This window comes from Pogoniulus pusillus, chromosome 15 (genome assembly GCF_015220805.1).
Source record: "Pogoniulus pusillus isolate bPogPus1 chromosome 15, bPogPus1.pri, whole genome shotgun sequence".
Classification (NCBI taxonomy): Eukaryota; Metazoa; Chordata; class Aves; order Piciformes; family Lybiidae; genus Pogoniulus; species Pogoniulus pusillus.
In genome coordinates, this window is record NC_087278.1 from 21391931 (window position 1) to 21413454 (window position 21524).

A 21524-nucleotide genomic window follows, 5' to 3' on the forward strand; every position below is an offset into this window, starting at 1 on the left:
GAGCATGGAATCACAGAATTAACCAGGCTGGAAAAGACCCCTGAGATCATCAAGTCCAACTTAGAATCAAAGAATCAGTCAGGGTTGGAAGGGACCACAAGGACTAACCCTTCTAATTAACCAACCCATGACCACATCCAGCCTCCTCTTAAACACCTCCAGAGATGGGGACTCCACCACCTCCCTGGGCAGCCCGTTCCAATGCCAATCACTCTTGCTGTGAAGAACTTTCTCTTTTGATTTGCAGATGAATATGATATTCTATGAGTGGCTTGATCTTTGTAGCAAGTAGGATTTCTGTTCTCAGATAGTTTTGTTTATGGCCACTTCCAGGAGGGCTGATGCTTACACTTCGTGTTGTAGCCTGTATCTCCCAGTTACTCTGCCGTTTGGGTTTCTCACCTCACTCATCCACACCCCAGACTGCAATCATACAAAGTCAAAAGCTTCTGCAAAGCATGAACATGCTGTTGGTGACATGAAAGAGGAGACCTAAGCCCCAGCATATATATAGACAGGATAGAGACAGAAGAGGAATAGCTGCACCCCAACTGGGGATGTTGCTGCCAGCGCCTTTTAGTTGTGAGTTGGAAGGAAAGAAACTGAGGGAAGGGAAAGATGAACATTAGAGTAGAGAAAGAATCAAGAGCAAACCTGCTTTCCAACATACTAACTATGAACATACACTCCAGAGAACTGTTACAAAGATCAAAACTGCTAAAGGCTTGTGGCCAGTCTAGATGCTGTATTGTCCTGACTGTTAAAGTTCATTGATGGAAATGTCAGGATTTACTCAGAGTAGGCTCACCACTGGCAGTGCATCTGTGTCTCCTTGTTTAATCAACATACAGATAAGAATTACTGTATATGGAGTTATATATCTGTGTAGGTGACAGCCAGTGGCATCCTGGCCTGCATCAGGAACAGTGTGGCCAGCAGGACAAGGGAGGTTCTTCTGCCCCTGGATTCAGCACTGCTCAGGCCACACCTTGAGTGCTGTGTCCAGTTCTGGGCTCCTCAATTCCAGAGAGATGTTGAGGTGCTGGAAGGTGCCCAGAGAAAGGCAGTGAAGCTGGTGAAAGGCCTGGAGTACAGCCCTGTGAGGAGAGACTGAGGGAGCTGGGGGTGTGCAGCCTGCAGAAGAGGAGGCTCAGGGCAGACCTCATTGCTGTCTACAGCTACCTGAAGGGAGGCTGTAGCCAGGTGGGATTGGTCTCTTCTGCCAGGCAAGCAGCAACAGAACAAAGGGACACAGTCTCAAGTTGTGCCAGGGAAGGTCTAGGCTGGATGTTAGGATGAAGTTGTTGTCAGAGAGAGTGATTGGCATTGGAATGGGCTGCCCAGGGAGGTGGTGGAGTTGCTGTGCCTGGAGGTGTTGAAGCAAAGCCTGGATGAGGCACTTAGTGCCATGGTCTGGTTGATTGTCTAGGGCTGGGTGCTAGGTTGGACTGGATGATCTTGAAGGTCTCTTCCAACCTGCTTGATTCTATGGTTCTATTCTATGATTCCCTATACCTCTTTGTAACTCCTCTGCCTCAAACACCTTTTATTTATCATGAAAGTTTTCTCTTTTAACTTCCAAATCAAAGTGAGACCATTTTTTTGGGTGTGTTTTACCCTGTCCTCTCTACATCTAATTCCTTTTCTTTGAAAAAGAGGGGGAAGGAGAGGGAAAGGCATCTTCTAAATTGTTATTGGTTCTATTAACTATATTTGAATCTCTGGGAAGTTTAAATTAGAACCAAGACCAATTGTTAAGCATTTGTTAAGCAGAAAAATGCCTTTTGAGCTACTCACTGATTTTCAGAGCTTTAGGAATTGCTGACTCTACCAGCCCTCTGCAATTCTTTGCTTCACTTACATTATAGAATCAGTCAGGGTTGGAAGGGACCACAAGGATCAGCCAGTTCCAACCCCCCTGCCATGCCCAGGTACACCCTACCCTAGAGCAGGCTGCCCAGAGCCTCATCCAGCCTGGCCTTAAACACCTCCAGCCATGGGGCCTCAACCATCTCCCTGGGCAACCCATTCCAGCCTCTCACCACTCTCATGCTGAACAACTTCCTCCTCACCTCCAGCTTGAACCTCCCCACCTCCAGCTTTGCTCCATTCCTTAGTCCTGTCACTTAGATTCTTTTTTTTCAAGCAGAAAGAACTAATGACAAATCTACTTTCCCTGGTTCTTATTGCTGGGTTTTATCTGGCCTGGCTTTTTCCCAAGGTGAGGAAGGGTGAACTCTGGAAATCATTAATCCATGGGATTTGTTCATGGTGTATAAAAATATCAGGAAGAATTTGCTGTCTGAAACTGAGTTCCTAATTGATTCTGTCAGAAACCACCCCAGTAAGACAGCTCTGTCAAAATAGGCAGAGTCTCTTTCAGCTCCTCACACGTGTTGTTTTGTTCTGTGAGGAGAAAATAATGAAGGTTATGTTTAAATCCTTTTTTCCCCCCCTTCTTCTTCTTGCATTTAAACCAAATCTAAAGAAACTTCAGCCTGTCTCTGAGCTTTTTTGTCTTGTGGTCTTCTGAAGAAACCAAGCATCTCCATGCAGCAATGAACTGAGCTGAACTGAACTGAGGTCAGACAAAGCCTTTTGGAGAGCTTTTTTTCTTCTGTTTCCATTTAAAATAACGAAGGGAAGACATCAGCAATAAATTGTTCTGAATTTGGGAAAGCTTTGCACTTTCTGAGCCAAATTTGTGCCTCATAAAACTCTGCTGCCTTCCATGGCTACGAGACGACTGGAGCTGAACCCTTGCGTTCGGTGCCAAGCGAACACAAACGGTTCTGAGCAAGAAGTCATAATTCAGTTTGCCATGCAAATGCTTCCAGCCTCTTATCATTTGGTATCTTAGTTTATTTCCATATCTCCCAATATTAGAGATTTTGCTGCATAGGCAAAATTTGCTCATCTGGTAATGTCTATAATAAAACCCAGATACAGAGAGGCATCTGAGGACCTACTCTGATCCACTCCAGCTTTTATTAGGTTTGTCAGGTCCTCCATGGAATAATTGCTCCCTGACAAACATAATATATTTACCCAGACTTTAAGCTTCCCTTCTCTTGTGTAGTGGTAGCCCAGGAGGTAGATTTGTGTTGGGTAGCTTAGCTGCATCTGTGTGTAACCAAGTGTCAGAGTGATTTCCCATGCTCAGGTGAGGATTGTGATTGAGAGCAGGTAAAGGGCTGCCTCTGTTAACTTGTTTTCAAAGCTGAAGTTTTGAGGAGGCCTTTGGTATGGTTTTCAGGTTTAGGTCATTGTGGTTTTCTCTAAAGTCCTTTTTTTGTGCCTTTGCAGAATCTGGAAAGGACACTCAAGGTCCATAGAATCATAGGATGGTCTAGGTTCATCCAGCTCCAACCCCCTGCTGTAGGCAGAGACATCTCCCACTAAGCAGGGTGCTCAGACCAGCAAGCTAGAGCATTTCTCAAACTGGTTGATCCTTTGGAGCTTTCAGGTTCTCTCAGTGCTTCTTTGTAACACCTTTGGTATGAAAGCTGTGACATTTCGACCTCGTGTTACATCCTTTGACCCAGACTATCTGCCAGGTTTAGTTGATTTTCTTCTTTCTAATAGCTGTTCTCCTAGAGATGTTCTTAACTGTTTACAGATCAGCTGAGAGAAGCCTGCTTGAATTAAAGACCACATAGAATCATAGAACCAATCAAGGTTGGAAGGGACCTGAAGGATCATCTAGTTCCAACCTCCCTGCCGTGGGCAGGGACACCTCACACTAGATGAGGCTGGCCACAGCCTCATTCAACCTGGCATTAAACACAGACAACCAGCAACAGAACAAGGGGACACAGTGTGAAGTTGTGTCAGAGGAGGTCTAGGCTGGATGTTAGGAGGAAGTTGTTGGCAGAGAGAGTGATTGGTATTGGAATGGGCTGCCCAGGGAGGTGGTGTAGTCTCTGTGCCTGGAGGTGTTGAAGCAAAGCCTGGCTGGGGCACTTAGTGCCATGGTCTGGTTGATTGGCCAGGGCTGGGTGCTGTGTTGGACTGGCTGAGCTTGGAGGTCTCTTCCAACCTGCTTGATTCTATAAATCTGTGACCTCCAGGAACAAGACTTCCACCACCTCCCTGGGCAACCCATTCCAGGCTCTCACCACCCTCATGGTGAAGAACTTCTTCTTATCACCCAGGCTGAATGTACTCATTTCTAGCATTGTTCCATTCCCCCCAGTCCTGTTTCTACCTGACACCCTAAAAAGTCCCTCCCCAGCTTTCTTGTATCCCACTTAAGATGCTGAAAGGCCACAATAAGGTCACCTGGGAGCCTTCTCCTCTCCAAATTGAACAGCCCCAACTGCCTCAGTCTCTCCTGATAGCAGGGCAGCTCCAGCCCTGCATCGCATTCTGTAGCGGCTACACAGCATATGTGCGAGCAGGGTAGTGAAGCTGTCAGAGTATGTCATGCCACTGCTAACTCTGTGTAGTGCTTTGTATTGCTCTTGCTGTGGCAAGAGGATGCTGGGTTTGCTTGCCCAGAGAAGTCATAAGCCTGTATCTGTAGGAAGAAGATGACTGCTGTGGGTCCATGATCAGCTTGCCTGTCGATTTGTGATTCTGATGAGTGAGGCACTTTGTGTAAGGAGGTAACTTAGGGCTGGACTGGATTATCTTGGAGGTCTCTTCCAACCTGTTTGATTCTGTGAGTCTAACTAGCTGGAAGAGCAGACAAAGTTTGAGGTGGGCATATAAAGCTTCATTCAAGGTGGGAGCTGCAGAGATATTGCCAAGTAGTAATTTAGAAGGTGTTCTCTGAAATTAATTGAGCTAATTACTCGGTTCTGCAAAAGAAGAGTGGCTGCTTCCTTTCAGAGAGGAAAGGACTGCCAGCAGGAAGAAAGGCAGCCAGGTCTTTGGCCCTTCTGCCCGCAGAACCTGTCATTTAAAGGCAGTGGTTGTGATGAGTGAGTCTTAACTACACACGGATTAAAGCCACGCTGGGCTCTGCAGACATCTATGGATAGTCGAGGGTGACGTTTGCCTGGGATGAACACTGCTGCCCTTACAGCATCCACTGGCTGCTGTTCTCTCTCCTGTACCCACATGTGTGGGCTTGCATGTTTACATTAGACACTGCTCAAACTCTTCCCCACCACAGGCTCTCTGTGGGAGAAGCATTCATCTTTCACAGTAACAGTAACCAACTATTTAGATAGGTCTCTCCAAACCCATTCAGCAACAAGTATCTTTTCTTATCTATATATATGCATTTAAATGCAGCAGTACTGACTGTGGCAAAGAAGCTCCCTGAGAAGAGTGAGGTGGCAGGCAGCAGGCATTTCTTTATTGACCTCAACACCAGACACCTAAAGGATCTCTCCACCTCTGAGTGTACCCAAGCCAGTCAAATTCTTCTAAGAAATGATTAGCATATTCCTATGAGTTCTAGGAATTCATTCCACGTGTAAATCTCCTGCAGGCATGCTCGTTGTGCACTGCAGGGCTCCTCTGGGGGTCCTTTGGGGTCTTCATCTCCCCCTGCAGTTGAACTTCCTCATGCATGTCCTCTAGGCTGCCTGATAACAGCTGAGGAGGCAAGCTGGCCAGAGGCAGCCCAAACCAGCTCACTCTTCTTTCTCAAGCCCACAGCTGCAGTTTCTTACTAGTACTCATTAATACACACTAATGAGTGTCAGTTCCTACAATATTCTGTAAGGACTGCATTCTCCAGCACAAATGGATGCATTCTATCAGGGTTATATATTCCTTGTGTTCAGTTCTGGGCCACTGACACTAGGAAAGACATTGAGGGGCTGGGGCATGTGCAGAGAAGGGCAAGGAGGCTTTTCCAACCTGAGTGTTTCTGTGACTCTGTAGTTTGCAGAAATACAGATTTTGGCTCATGACTTAGGGGAAAAAAACATCCCCTGAGTTTCTGCATTCTATTTCTATGTTATTAGTGGAGAAAAGATTGCTAAACTCTGGCATTTGTGTGTGTGTGCTTCCAGTGAAGCATTCCACTCACATTAAAAGGGGATGAGTGTTGTGTTCAGCTCTGTGCCACTCACTCCAGGAAGGACATTGAGGGGCTGGAGCATGTCCAGAGGAGGGCAAGGAGGCTGGAGAAGGGTCTGGAGCACCTGGGCTATGAGGAGAGGCTGAGGGAGCTGGGGGTGTGCAGGCTGGAGAAGAGGAGGCTGAGGGCAGAGCTCATTGCTCTCTACAGCTCCCTGAAGGGAGGTTGGAGTGAGGAGGGGGCAGCCTCTGCTGCTTGGTGGCAAGGGACGGGAGCAGAGGAAATGGTTCCAAGCTGCAGCAAGGGAAGCTCAGGCTAGATGCTAGGAAATATTCCTTCCCAGAGAGGGTTCTCAGCCCTTGGAATGTTCTGCCCAGGGCAGTGCTGGAGTCTCCATCCGTGGAGGTGTTTCAGCAGCCTGTGGAGCTGGTGCTTAGGGACATGGCTTGGTGTTGGCCCTGCAGTGCTGGGTTTAAGGTTGGACTGGATGAGCTTGGAGGTCTCTTCCAACTGGATGTTTGCTGTGATTCTGTAAATATTCCTATGTTAGTTGTGATATCAGCAGAAACTCCAGAGTGGCTGAGAGCAGCCAGGCAGAAAGAGACCTGGGGGTACTGGTAGATAGTAGCTGAAGATGAGCCAGCAGTGTGCCCAGGTGGCCAAGAGAGCCAATGGCATCCTGGGCTGGCTCAGGAGCAGTGTGGCCAGCAGGACAAGGGAGGTTATTCTGCCCCTGGACTCAGCACTGGTCAGGCCACACCTTGAGTGCTGTGTCCAGTTCTGGGCTCCTCAATTCAAGAGAGAAGTTGCAGTACTGGAAGGTGTCCACAGGAGGGCGCCAAAGCTGGTGAGGGGCCTGGAGCACAGCCCTGTGAGGAGAGGCTGAGGGAGCTGGGGGTGTGCAGCCTGCAGAAGAGGAGGCTCAGGGCAGACCTCATTGCTGTCTACAACTCCCTGAAGGGAGGCTGTAGCCAGGTGGGGTTGGGCTCTGCTGCCAGGCAAGCAGCAACAGAAGAAGGGGACACAGTGTGAAGCTGTGGCAGGGGAGGTCTGGGCTGGATGTTCTGAGGAAGTTGTTGTCAGAGAGAGTGATTGGCATTGGAATGGGCTGCCCAGGGAGGTGGTGGAGTTGCTGTGCCTGGAAGTGTTGAAGCAAAGCCTGGCTGAGGCACTTAGTGCCATGGTCTGGTTGACTGGCCAGGGCTGGGTGCTAGGTTGGACTTGATGAGCTTGGAGGTCTCTTCCAACCTGGTTGATTCTATGATTCTATGACAAAAAAAACTTAAAGAGTTACTCCTGTTTCTGTGATTCTGTGACTTCAGCTGAGCACTCCAAGCACCAGCAAGCTTCCCATGCAGTACTGAAGAAGCAACTCTTTTTTTATTGCACCAGTGACTTGAAAGAGTGCAACTAGATTCATGTTTGCCATGCCAAGATTAAAGAAACCAACCTGTGAGCTCTCAAACTATCTGAACCTGTCGCTTCCAAGTTGCATTTGTTTTGGAATACATTCCCACATTCCTTTATCAGTTGGCAGAGATGGTTTGGGGTCGTAGCAGGCATTTGTCAGGCATTTCTTGTCTCTGCTTCAGAGTTGTAGTGATTGCCTTTTTTAGTGAAACACCTTGTCGGCCTCAGCTGGCCATTAACAGTATTCTGACCCTGGGGGTACATTAAGCAGACTTCATTCCATGCATTGATGAGGATGGCCTAAACCTCTCAGGGCAATTAATGAAGCAGGGCTGCTTTAGAAAGTGCTCCTGGGTTTGGTCTGTTTCCCCACTGCTTTCCTAGACAGCTCTGCAGCTCTGAAGTGATCCTGAGAAGGGGCTGTGCTTTGTGGGTCCAGCACTGCCCTGCCTTTCCACTTAGCAAATGCTCTTCCACCCTCTTGAGATAAGGCAGCGCTGGCTGTGCGGCGTGGGGAGCGCAGTGCCCCCTGCTAAGTGCCTGGTTTAGGTTCCATATGGCAGAAGGCAGACAAAGGCATTCCCCACTTGGCTGGCAGGCTCTAATGGATCCCAGGTGAGGGCAATGATTGCTCTGCTGAGGGCTTTGGGAGGGTTGCTAGTTAAGAACTTTCACACGCTTCATTTTGCCTGCTTCCAGCTGCAGGGAAGGGGGAAGGGGACAGGAGGGAATGTGCTTTGGAAGGGCAACTGTCCCTGAGAAAGCAAATTCATGGAATTACAGAATCAGTCAAGTTTGGAAGGGACCACAAGGATCATCTAATTCCAACCCCCTTGCCAGGAGCAGGGACATCCTACCCTAGAGCAGGCTGCCCACAGCCTCATCCAGCCTGGCCTTAAACACCTTCAGCCATGAGGCCTCAACCACCTCCCTGAGCAACCCATGCCAGCCTCTCACCACTCTCATGCTCAACAACTTCCTCCTCGCATCCTGCCTGACTCTCCCCACCTCCAGCTTTGCTCCATTCCTCCCAGTCCTGTCACTCCCTGAGAGCCTGGAAAGTCCTTCCCCAGCTTTTTGTAGGCTCCCTTCAGATCCGGGAAGGCTGAAATAAGGTCACCTGGGAGCCTCCTCTTCTCCAGCCTGCACAGCCCCAACTCTTTCAGTCTGTGCTCACAGCAGAGCTGCTTCAGCCCTCTGAGCATCCTCGTGGCCCTGCTCTGGACACACTCCAGCATCTCCACATCCCTCTTGCAATATGGGCTCCAGAACTGGGTGCAGTACTCCAGGTGGGGTCTCAGCAGAGCAGAGTAGAGGAGGAGAATCACCTCCCTCAACTGTTTTGTTAAAGTCTTCCAAAATATGGTTTTAAAGATGTGATATTCCATTATTATCCTCTGTGGGCAAACCAAATAGTAGAATCATAGAATCAGCTGGGTCGGAAGAGACCTCCAAGCTCATCCAGTCCAGCCTAGCACCCAGCCCTGGCCAGTCAACCAGACCATGGCACTAAGTGCCTCATCCAAGCTTTGCTTGAACACCTCCAGGGATGGTGACTCCACCACCTCCCTGGGCAGCCCATTCCAATGCCAATCACTCTCTCTGACAACAACTTCCTCCCAACATCCAGCCTAGACCTCCCCTGGCACAACTTGACACTGTGTCCCCTGGTTCTGCTGCTGGTTGCCTGGCAGAAGAGACCAACCCCACCTGGCTACAGCCTCCCTTCAGGTAGTTGTAGACAGCAACGAGGTCTGCCCTGAGCCTCCTCTTCTGGAGGCTGCACACCCCCAGCTCCCTCAGCCTCTCCTCATAGGCTTTGTGCTCCAGGCCCCTCACCAGCTTTGTCGCACTTCTCCATACACATTCTGTGATTCTGTGCTCCACAACCTCCCTGGGCAACCTGTGCCAGTGTCTCACCACCCTCACTGCAAAGAAACCTTTCCTAACATCCAGTTTAAATCTCCCCTCTGCCAGTTTAAACCCATTCCCCCCTGTCCTGTCATTACAAGACTTTGTCAGTAGTTCCTCCCCAGCCTTCCTGTAGCCCCCTTCAGATACTTGCAGGCCACTCCAAGGGCTCCTTGAAGCCTTCTCTTCTCCAGGCTGCAGAGCCTCAACTCTCATAGCCTGTCCTCATAGCAGAGCTGCTGCAGCCCTCTGATCAAGGGTTCCCAGATCTCCTGGCTGGTGCACATCACTTTATGATAGAGTGGAGGCACTCAGCCCAATTCTTCCTTGCTGGTTCATCACCTGCAGGTTTGTGTTACTGTGATTATCTGCCCACAGACACCTAAGGCTAGACCAAGCAGTATTCTTGTGAGAGGGCATAATGAGGGGTTCCTGTTATGTATTCATGCACTTGAGCTTTATGTTTTAGTAAGAAATGGCTCTTCAAATGCTCCTTGTAGAAACTGGATGGCTCCAGTTGGGATTGCAGTGAGGAGCAAAGATTAAACTGACCTGGGTAAAGTATAAGGAAATAAATAGTACTTACTGAAGGCCTTTGGTTTTGTAGTCTATTGTGTAGAATTAGAGGAAGGAAGGAAGGAAGGAAGGAAGGAAGGAAGGAAGGAAGGAAGGAAGGAAGGAAGGAAGGAAGGAAGGAAGGAAGGAAGGAAGGAAGGAAGGAAGGAAGGAAGGAAGGAAGGAAGGAAGGAAGGAAGGAAGGAAGGAAGGAAGGAGAGGGAGAATGGGAGAAAAAAAGAAAGAAAGGGAAGAAAGGGAAGAAAGGGAAGAAAGGGAAGAAAGGGAAGAAAGGAAAGAAAGAAAGAAAGAAAGAAAGAAAGAAAGAAAGAAAGAAAGAAAGAAAGAAAGAAAGAAAGAAAGAAAGAAAGAAAGAAAGAAAGAAAGAAAGAGAGAAAGAGAGAAAGAGAGAAAGAAAGAAAGAAAGAAAGAAAGAAAGAAAGAAAGAAAGAAAGAAAGAAAGAAAGAGGGAGGAAGAGAGAAAGAAAGAAGGAAGGAAATAAAGAGAAAGAAGGGGAGGAGAAGAAAAGAGAAAGAAGAAAGAAAGGGAGAAAGAGAGAGAGGGAGAAAGAAAGAGAAAAAATGAAAGAAAGAGAAAAGGAGAAAGAGAGGGGGAAAGAGAGAAGGAAAGAAAGAAGGAAAGAAAGAAGGAAAGAAAGAAAGGAAAGAAAGAAAGGAAGAAAGAAAGAAAGAAAGGAAGAAAGAAAGGAAGAAAGAAAGAAAGAAAGAAAGAAAGAAAGAAAGAAAGAAAGAAAGAAAGAAAGAAAGAAAGAAAGAAAGAAAGAAAGAAAGAAAGAAAGAAAGAAAGAAAGAAAGAAAGGAGAGAGAAAGAAAGAGAAAGGGAGAAAGAGCAATGGAGAAAGAAAGAAAAAAGAAAGGAAGAAAAAGAGAGGGAGAAAGAAAGAGAAGGAATGAAAGAAAGAGAAAGGGAGAGAGAAAGAGGAGAAAGAGAGAAAGAGAGAAAGAGAGAAAGAGAGAAAGAGAGAAAGAGAGAAAGAGAGAAAGAGAGAAAGAGAGAAAGAAAGAAAGAAAGAAAGAAAGAAAGAAAGAAAGAAAGAAAGAAAGAAAGAAAGAAAGAAAGAAAGAAAGAAAGAAAGAAAGGACAGACTTGGATAATAAATGAAGGTCATTACCTTTTAGAAACTGTGGGAGACTACATCTTACCTATGGAACAATGACATGAAACTGTATCTTACGATGTAAGTGTCATATTTGTATGTAGAATCCATCTCTATCCAGTTTCTACAGTAGAGATTCCTCCATCTTAGAAACAAACAGCATCATTTACAGCTACTGTCCTTGGAATGTCTTTATTGCATCCCTAAATTGCAGTGAAAAAGTTTGTTGGCAAAATGAGTTGATATCTACATTGCTGTTTCCTTAGTTGTGGACAGAGACCTCTTGTCAGGACAATCAGTGCCCTTAAAGCAGGAGGTTGAAATAGTTGACTGAAGTGCTGCTGGAGAATCAGTACAGTTAAAGTGTTCCACTTAATACTGCTTTGTTTTTCACCCACAGCCGTGAATCAAACAGCCACCATCACCATATCACCTTCCCCTAGTGCCCCTGGTTTCTTTGCTTCAGCTGGGGGCTTGCTGGCTGTTGGATAGGAGTATGGGGGCAACAGAAAGAGAGCATTCAGGCTTCTGCCAGTGTGAAACTGAACCAGTTAGCATAGGGGTTGAGCACTGAGTGGGTCTCTGGCTGTGCCTTACTGTCTCTGTTCTGACATTTCAGATAATTCAGCCCCTCCTAGAACTTGATCAGAACCGCAGCAAGTTGAAGTTGTACATTGGACATCTGACAGCCCTCTGCCATGACCGTGACCCCCTGATTCTGCGTGGACTCACCCCACCTGCTTCCTACCACCTGGATGATGACCGGGCAGCTTGGGAGAAAGAGCTGCAGAAGATGACCCAGGAGCAGGTGAGTTTGTGGGCTGAAGCTCTGAACAGCCTGAGCTGTTGATGTTGAGTCTTGCTGATGTGCCACACTACAGTGCTGTGGCCAGTTTTGGGCTCCCTGGTTTGAGAGACACAGGGACCTGCTGAGAGAGTGTGACAGAGAGTCACAAGAATGATTAGGGGACTTGAGCATCTGCTCTGTGAAGAGAGACTGAGAGCCCTGGGGGTGCTTAGTCTGGAGAAGACAAGACTGAGAGGGAATCTGATCAGTGTCTATTGGACAGGGCTGGATGATAGGTTGGACTGGATGATCTTGGAGGTCTCGTCCAACCTGGTAGATTCTATGTAATATCTGAGGGCTGTCAAGTAGATGGTGGTGCACAGCAGTAAGCCAAGGAGCAATGGATACAAACTGGAACAGAGAAGGTTTCACCTCAATATGAAAAGAAACTTCTTCACAGTGAGGATGGCAGAGCCCTGGAGCAGGCTGCCCAAAGAGGTTGTGGAATCTCCTTCTCTGGAGACTTTCCAAACCCACCTGGATGTGTTCCTGTGTGGACTACCCTGGGTGATCCTGCTTTGGCAGGGGGTTGGACTCGATGACCTCTGGAGGTCTCTTCCAACTTCTAATGTTCTGTGATTCTGTGAAACTGTTCTGTAAGTGATGAAAACAGGTAGCAAAGAGGCACTCTTCAGCTAATAGGACTCCAGTGATTTTTGGAATCATTGCCATTTATTATGGAATCTCACCCAGGCTTTTATCTGTGCTTGAGGCCATGCATCTACACACTCATGGGAAATCAAACTGCAAGGTACCACTTCTGCCATGTTTTATCTGCTGACAAATTTGATCTGCTCTTTATAACTTAAGCTAGTCATGGGGATCTGAAGTATTTTTTAACAGCATTCACCATTCAGGTTTCATTTGGCACTTTTTGATGGATCACTCTGTGTAAATGAATTCAATGCCTTTGCCTTCTCTACCAGTATGTTCTTCCAGGGATTATTCTTGCTTGCCACCTTACCTGGATACCTACATTTGGACCTAGCGTGCCAGATGCAGCACACCCATGAGTATGCACTGCTCACAGGCTGCTTTTAGGTGTCAAACAGTGTCAGAATACAGAACTGGAAGGGTTTGATAACAGCTCCTCTAAGTCTCTACAGAGACTGTCAGTCTAGCTATAATTCACAGACTGGAATCATCTTCCTTGCTCCCAGCTCTGGTGATGGCTTCCTTAATCCATTCACTGGCAGTTTTTATCTCTTGGTTTTGGATTACAATTCCTCATTCCCTACAACCCTGGTTTTTTCCCACATTCCATGCTACATCTCTGCTCAGGTTTTTTAATGTTTCTCCTACTGCCAAATGTTTTTTTTTTGTCATTGCTTTTTTCTCCTTCTTTTTTTTTTCAGTGAAACTACCATAAGAAACTTGTATCAGAAATAAATAGAGCTAATTTTGCCTTTTTGGCACAGGTTTTGGATAATGATGCCAATGTTTTATACATTCACTTTCATATATCTGCACTAAATTGTGTTCAACGTGCACACACACTAATGCAAGTCAAAAGTGGATTTGCAGGTCAGTGAAGCACTATCTTGAGGTATCCTGGACACTTCAGCTCTGCTTTGCTTCTTCTGTGCTGTTTAAGCTTATTTCTTTGCTCTTTCAACTTGGGGCTGAATTTAGATCCAAAACTGGAGAGAGCAGCTCAGCAACCAAATTGCAGGAGGCCAATAGAAGCACATCTAACAAAGCCCATGGCAGGGAGGTTGGAGCTAGATGATCCTTGTGGTCTCTTCCAACCCTGACTGATTCTATGATCCTGAAGAAGAGCAGACCTCTGGAGATAAATATGCCTGTGGCAGGGCCTAGATGTCACAGGAGAGTAGATCTCTGTCTTTGTGCATATCTTTGCTTCAGCCTGTGCTGTGTGCCTGACTGGATAGCTACACTTGCATCCAGAGACCTCACACATGCCTTTTTCCTGCATGGACTGCTAGCCCCTAGACACCCAGAGTCAGGCTCTTAGGTACCTCTTGGGTTCTGTACTCACTGATGCAAGATTAAATTATCTTCAGTATAATGCATACCATCCTCATAGATTAAGGAACTGTGGCTCCTGTGTTGTAGATCAAAACATGAGGCACACCATTTTGACCCTCCTTGGGTGGCACCAGATGCCAAAAGCTGTAGCACATCTGTGAGGCATCTCTGAAAACAAAAGCAGGGGCTGGATGTGGGCAAAGTTTGGGTGTCCCTGAAGTAACCTGACTAATCTGTTACAGCTATGGTGGGACTTCCATAGATTCAGGCTCTGTGCTGATAGGTGATATCTTCTGCCTCATAGAATCATCATAGGATGGCTTAGACTGGAAGAGACCTCAGAGATCAGATGACAGGGACACCTCTTAACTAGCCCAAGGCCCCATTCAACCTGCCCTTGAACATCTGCAGGCAGGGGGCATACACAACCTCTCTGCACAGCCCATTCCAGAGTCTTGCCACCCTCCTGGTGAAGAATTTCTTTCTAAGATCCAATCCAAACCTGTTCTCCTTCAGTTTAAATGCATTTCCCCTTGTCCTGCTGGTGGACATTCTTGTAAAAGTCCCTCTGCAGCCTTCTTGTAGGATCCCTTCTGTATTGGAAGGCTGTTATAGGGTGCCCCAGAGTCTTCTCTTCTTCAGGCTGAACATCTCAGCTCCCTCAGCCTGTGCTTAAGCTCCTGGATGATCTTTGTGGCCCTCCTCTGGACTTGTTCCAGCAGATCTGTATCCCCTTATGATCAAGAGAATGTAAGTAATTGAGGTACTGGAAGGTGTCCAGAGAAGGGCAACAAAGCTGGTGAGGGGCCTGGAGCACAGCCCTGAGAGGAGAGGCTGAGGGAGCTGAGGGTGTGCAGCCTGCAGAAGAGGAGGCTCAGGGCAGACCTCATTGCTGTCTACAGCTACCTGAAGGGAGGCTGTAGCCAGGTGGGGTTGGGCTCTTCTGCCAGGCAAGCAGCAACAGAACAAGGGGACACAGTCTCAAGCTGTGCCAGGGGAGGTCTAGGCTGGATGTTAGGAAGAAGTTGTTGTCAGAGAGAGTGATTGGCATTGGAATGGGCTGCCCAGGGAGGTGGTGGAGTCATCACCCCTAGAAATGTTCAAGCAAAGCCTGGATGAGGCACTTAGTGCCATGGTCTGGTTGATTGGCCAGGGCTGGGTGCTAGGTTGGACTGGCTGAGCTTGGAGGTCTCTTCCAACCTGGTTGATTCCATGATTCTATGAAAATAGAAAACCCCTTACAGCCCAAACCAGCCTCTGGTTGTTGTTTTTCAGTTCAATCTGCTGGTCTCATCAAAGACAGCATTTCTCAAGCTTTGCTCAGCTGTTAGCAACACCCAGGGGGATTGCACAGCCAAGAAAGCACATTTTGAGAAGAGTCATTCTCTAGGTTGTCCTAGTGAAGAGAAAAAATGGATTTCTCTGTCTTCTGCTATCAGTGTGTTAATTCTGCATCGCTGCCACCACAGCTGTGTAAAGATACTGCTCTGCTTGTAATTCCCCTGCATAACTACCAGCAACTAGCATGAAATGCAGCAGTCTCCTCTGCTTTCCTGCAGTTAGCAAGCAGCTGTAGAAAAAAACCCACAAGCTAATGATAGATTTCCATTTACAAAGCAGAGTTTTCATTGAAGTCATGCAGCTTCTCTGCTTCTAGCTGCAGGATTTCCTTTGTGCCTCAAGCATTCCCATGGGGGCTGTGAATCAGCTGTGCAGATTTGCTGAAGCCCATCGTGGAATGCCTGTTTTGCATCTTTGGAATGTTAATGAGTTTTGTAAATGATTTGAAAGCCAGTGCATTCAATTCACTCCTGTCTCTTCTAATGTGATCTTCTCTAGGTAATGCTTCACAAGCCCCAGTGGGAAAAAATTAATCCTCTTGAATGTTCTGAAGTGCTAACATGATTAGGGAGGATACATTTAACTGAACACCAGTAATATGTAAGAATGGTGCCAATGCATCCACTTCTTACCAGTGAGATTCTTGACTTTGATTTTGTATGGGGGGGGGGGGGGAGGGTTGGGATTTTCTTCATAACTAGCTGAGAATTCATTTTCATGCTGCTGCTGTCGGGGCTGTGATTTCCAACTGCAGCAACTATTACCTATTACAAGAGGGATATGGATGTGCTGGAAGGTTGGGATGGTTTGGGTGTTCCCTGCCCCCCTCTACACACACTTTGGAAATCACCCAGACTAGACTCAGCCCCTCTGGAAATGGAATGAAGCTTTCTATTTACAGCTTAGCACAAGATACAAGCAGATAGTTACAGTATATACAGTTATAGACAGAAATAGAGAAGGTAAAAGGTGATACAGAAACACAACAGCCCTCCCAGAAACCTGAGTCCTCAGGAGGGGCTCTCAACCACCCTTCCACCTTCTCCCACCCCTACCATACCCTAGACATTGCCTTGTGACCAAGGAAGATTAGAAGGTTGGCTGGGGGGGTTAGGAAGTCGATACATTAGTCACACAGATGGCAGGTTGGGTTAGAGAGAGAGATATAGCCCAAAGCCCAGACAGTGTCTTCTGTTATCTATGTTTATGTTCTTGTTCTTATCCATCTCAGCAAGCCTATGAGTGAAGTAGATATCACCACTGTTTCCCTTTCACAGCCTATAATCCAATTCCTCTCACCAAAACGTTGTAGCTAGCTTCAAACTAGCACAAAAGTGTCCAGAGAAGGGCCACCAGGATGATCAGAGGGCTGCAGCTCCTCTCCTGTGAGGGGCTGTTCAGCCTGGAGAGGAAAAGGCTCCCAAGTAACCTTCTTGTGGCCTTTCAGTATCTGAAGGGGGTTACATGAAAGCTGGGTGAGGGATTTTTTAGGGTGTCAGGTAGTAACAGGACTGGGGGGAATGGAACAGTGCTAGGGTGGTGGTTTGGCTGTTATCTGCCCCACACACACTTTAGAAACACCCAGCTAACTCAGACGGGCTCTGGGAAAATAAATGAAGCTATTTATTTACAGCTAGCACAATATACAAGCAGATATTTACAGTATCACAGTATCATCAGGGTTGGAAGAGACCTCGCAGATCATCAAGTCATACAGTTATAGACAGAAATAGACAAATGAAAAGTAATACAGAAACACAACTCCCCTCCCAGAAACCTGAATCCCCAGGAGGGGCTCTCAACCACCCCTGCACCTCCCCCCTGCCCCTCTCAACCTTACCCCAATCCTCAGGGAGAAAAGAGGTGCAGCCAAGAGGTTAAGGAGCAAGGTTAGTGGCAGTGAGGTTAAGGAGATGCTGTTCAGTCAAAGCCTGCAAGCAGAGTGCAAGCAAAATGGTGAGTGTTATCTAATGTTTACTTTCTTGTTCCCATACCTCTCAGCGAGACTGTGAGGCAAGGAGACATCACCATTGTTTTCCTTTTTCAGCCAATTATCTGGTTCTTTTCACCAAAACATTCTAGCCTGCTTCAAACTAGCACAGCTAGAAATGGATAGATTCAGCCTGGGTGATTGGAAGAAGTTCTTCACCGTGAGAGTGGTGAGACTCTGGAATGGGTTGCCCAGGGAGGTGGTGGAAGCCTCATCTCTGAAGACCAGGCCAGATGAGGCTCTGGGCAGCCTGATGTAGAATAGGGTGTCCCTAGGGCTGCTCCCTGGGCAGCCCATTCCAATGCCAATCACTCTCTCTGCCAACAACTTCATCCTCACATCCAGCCTAGACCTCCCCTGGCACAGCTTGAGACTGTGTCCCCTTCTTCTGCTGCTGCTTGCCTGGCAGAAGAGACCAACCCCACCTGGCTACAGCCTCCCTTCAGGTAGTTGTAGACAGCAATGAGGTCTGCCCTGAGCCTGCTCTTCTGCAGGCTGCACACCCCCAGCTCCCTCAGCCTCTCCTCACAGGGCTGTGCTCCAGGCCCCTCCCCAGCCTTGCTGCCCTTCTCTAGACACCTTCCAGCACCTCAGCATCTCTCTGGAATTGAGGAGTCCAGAACTGGACACAGCACTCAAGGTGTGGCCTGAGCAGTGCTGAGTCCGGGGGCAGAAGAACCTCCCTTGTCCTACTGGCCACACTGTTCCTGAGCCAGCCCAGGATGCCCTGTGACCCTGTGAGTGCTTTGGCTGTGAGTTACAGAAAGAGTGCTTTTTGGAAGGTGTGATGGTCATAGAAGAGCCTTTGTGGCTAAGGAAGGTTGTCTTCTGTGTGCCAACCTTAGCCAGAGCAGAGTGTCTGGGGAGTCCTACTTACCAAACCTGCCGCAGCCCATCAGGAATGTCTCTCTGCTCAGAGCAGAGGAGCTAAAAAAGGTGATAATATCCCTTCACCCTATCAGAAACAACTTGCTGCATAAGCTACATAGTCCTGGCTTGGTTCCAAGCAGCAGATAATGTATATTTTGCTCTCAGCAAGTGCATGTTGAGCTTTGCATCCGAAAGGACACCAGGACACGCCTGTGGAGTTCCATTCGCAGGCTCAGTTTCGAGAGGATTAAACAGACTTCTTCATTTGTTATACAAACAGCATTGCAAGAGGGATAAACTTCACTCAGTTACAAATGGCTGTTTTATAAACATCCTGTGTCCTTTCTTCAGATGCCACTTGTGTTCCTCTTGCTGTATGGTGGAGGAGGGGTAACTTCTGTAAAGACATTACTCACCCGTGTTTTGCATTTGGTCATCCTGCATCCTCCTGTTACTGCAGAGTTCAACTACCTGAAGGCAGGCTGTAGCCAGGTGGGGTTGGGCTTCTTCTGCCAGGCAAGCAGCAATAGAACAAGGGGACACAGTCTCAAGTTGTGCCAGGGGAGGTCTAGGCTGGATGTTAGAAGGAAGTTGTTGGCAGAGAGAGTGATTGGCATTGGAATGGGCTGCCCAGGGAGGTGGTGGAGTCGCTGTGCCTGGAGGTGTTGAAGCAAAGCCTGGCTGAGGCACTTAGTGCCATGGTCTGGTTGATTGGCCAGGGCTGGGTGCTAGGTTGGCCTGGATGATCTTGGAGGTCTCTTCCAACCTGGTTGATTCTGTGATTCTCTTTCTTCTCTGACTGCCTTTCCATTAACTTCTTCTCTTTCCCACCTGATTTATGTCAGGTATATTTAATTTGTGATCTTATGGGCATGCATAAAGTTAAACAGCTGGCTTCTGGGCTCTCTGAGAATGCAATAATAGAAGTAATAATTGCAACAATTTATCTCCTTCATGTGCATATATATTTGCTGTGTTTAGTTGAGACAGCAGTGGGTAGAACTCTCTGGAATTATTAGATGATGTAGCATTTGAACCTTTTACATTAAGATTTGGGGTCAGAATAAGAGCTTGGGATTAGTGTCATAGTGTTTAATTACTGAATGAAGTCAGAAACATTAGAATCATAGAATCAATCAGGTTGGAAGAGACCTCCAAGATCATCCAGGCCAACCTAGCACCCAGCCCTGGCCAATCAACCAGACCATGGCACTAAGTGCCTCATCAAGGCTTTGCGTGGACACCTCCAGAGACGACAACTGCACTTCCTCCCTGGGCAGCCCATTCCAATGCCAATCACTCTCTCTGCCAACAACTTCCTTCTAACATTCAGCCTAGACCTCCCCTGGCGCAGCTTGAGACTGTGTCCCCTTCTTCTGTTGCAGCTTGCCTGGCAGAAGAGACCAACCCCACCTGTCTACAGCCTCCCTTCAGGTAGTTGTAGCCAGCAATGTGGTCTGCCCTGAGCCTGCTCTTCTGCAGGCTGCACACCCCCAGCTCCCTCAGCCACTCCTCTCAGGGCTGTGCTCCAGGCCTCTCACCAGCTTTGTCACCCTTCTCTGGACACCTTCCAGTACCTCAACATCTCTTTTGAATGGAGTATCCCAGAACTGGACACAGCACTCAAGCTGTGGCCTGAGCAGTGCTGAGCACAGGGGCAGAATAACCTCCCTTGTCCTGCTGGCCACACTGCTCCTGAGCCAGGCCAGGATGCCATTGGCTCTCCTGCCCACCTGGGCACACTGCTGCCTCATCTTCAGCTACTCTCTACCAACACCCCCAGCTCCCTCTCTGCCTGGCTGCTGTCAGCCACTCTGTCCCCAGCCTGTAGTGCTGCTTGGGGTTGTTGTGGCCAAAGTGCAAAACCCTGTACTTGGCCTTGTTCAGTCTCATCCCCTTGGCCTCTGCCCCCCCCACCCAGCCTGTCCATTTCCCTCTACAGGGCTCTCCTACCCTCCCTACCTTTTTTTGAGACAAATGTTAGGATGAAATCAGTTTTTCTTTGATGCTTATTTCTATTACTTTAAGCTCTAAACCTGTTTTTCAGAGTAACTGTAGCCTGATATAGAAACACCTAAACCTTGGAGAAACCCAAATCCAGACTCTGATGTTGCAGCATTGTGCAAGTCCTGCAGTGAGCTTTCTTTTTGTGCCTCTTTACAAGCTCCTCATAACTCTGTGCTCAGCGATTTGGTTTTGTTTGCCTCTTCTCATCAGTGATTTTGTGGAATGGTTAACAAGAGGAGAATAACTCTTTGAGGGGGTAAAGCCTCCTCTACTATAAGTAAAGTTTTAAGGATCTTGGCTTCACTTTGCCTTGTTTACCTCATAGCATAAGCAAAAGCTTAGTGCTTCACAACTCACCTCGTGTGCATCCTCTTTCTTAGCTGCCAAGTTATTTTCCCTCTGCATGCCAGTAAACCTTTAAATAACCTCTGGAATACCTTGGTCCAAAGATGCACAGTGCAAGCTGACCTCACAGTGCATTGTTTGGGCCTTTTTTTTCCTCACTGGTGCAGTTTAACTATAAATGGACAAGTTATTTGTATCATGAGTTGCTGTAAACCCAGGAAGGAAAACAGCAGTGGTGAAAAGCATCTAAATCTATTGCAGATTATCTGCAAGCTTCCATTCCCCTGAGATGCTGAAGGTCCTTTCTGTGCAGAGATAAACTATAAATGCTATGAAGCACTTCTGGGGTCTTTGCTGTCCTTTTGCTTCTGAGCTGTCTATTTTTACTTGTAATCAACTAGGCAAATATATCTGGCCTCCCCTTCTCCTTTTTGATCATCTCTACGAGGGAAGTGTAGAGATCTCCTCAGACCCTCAGCTGGAAATGCCAGCAGGAAAGGGCTGTTAACACTCCTTCATTTTCATGTTACAGTGAAACTACTTTCATTCACAGTTGCAAGAGGAAAGTCTAGGAAATCAGAAGCAGAATTGATAGAATCATAGAATCAACCAGGTTGGAAGAGACCTCCAAGATCATCCAGGCCAACCTAGCACCCAGCTCTGGCCAAGCAACCAGAACATGGCACTAAGTGCCTCAGCCAGGCTTTGCTTGAACACCTCCAGGCACAGCGACTCCACCACCTCCCTGGGCAGCCCATTCCAATGCCAATCACTCTCTCTGACAACAACTTCCTCCTATCATCCAGCCTAGACCTCCCCTGCCACAATTTGAGACTGTGTCCCCTTGTTCTGTTGCTGCTTGCCTGGCAGAAGAGACCAACCCCACCTGGCTACAGCCTCCCTTCAGGGAGTTGTAGACAGCAGTGAGGTCTGCCCTGAGCCTCCTCTTCTGGAGGCTGCACACCCCCAGCTCCCTTAGCCTCTCCTCATAGGGTATGTGTTCCAGGCCTCTCACCAGCTTCATTGCCCTTCTCTGGACACCTTACAGCACCTCAATATCTCTCTTGAATGGAGGGGCCCAGAACTGGACACAGCACTCAAGATGTGGCCTGACCATTGCTGAGTACAGGGGAAGAATAATATCTGATAGCAATACTTTGAGAC

At 47.6% G+C, this 21524-nt stretch overlaps 1 protein-coding gene across 15 annotated transcripts in view; it reads left to right on the forward strand.

The window, feature by feature from the left end:
• ERC1 (ELKS/RAB6-interacting/CAST family member 1) overlaps window positions 1-21524 on the forward strand; it is a 317339-nt gene that overhangs the window by 262688 nt on the left and 33127 nt on the right. For 10 of the 15 annotated variants that reach the window (XR_010305042.1, XM_064155686.1, XM_064155694.1 and 7 more), the window contains one exon: window positions 11591-11779. Coding sequence is in view for 9 of the 15 variants with exons in the window: in XM_064155686.1 (XP_064011756.1) it covers window positions 11591-11779 (189 nt within the window). In the remaining 6 variants the exon portion in view is untranslated. Of the gene's footprint in view, window positions 1-11590; window positions 11780-21524 lie in introns of those variants that run through there. The other 5 variants (XM_064155695.1, XM_064155698.1, XM_064155699.1 and 2 more) reach the window with 1 other exon arrangement.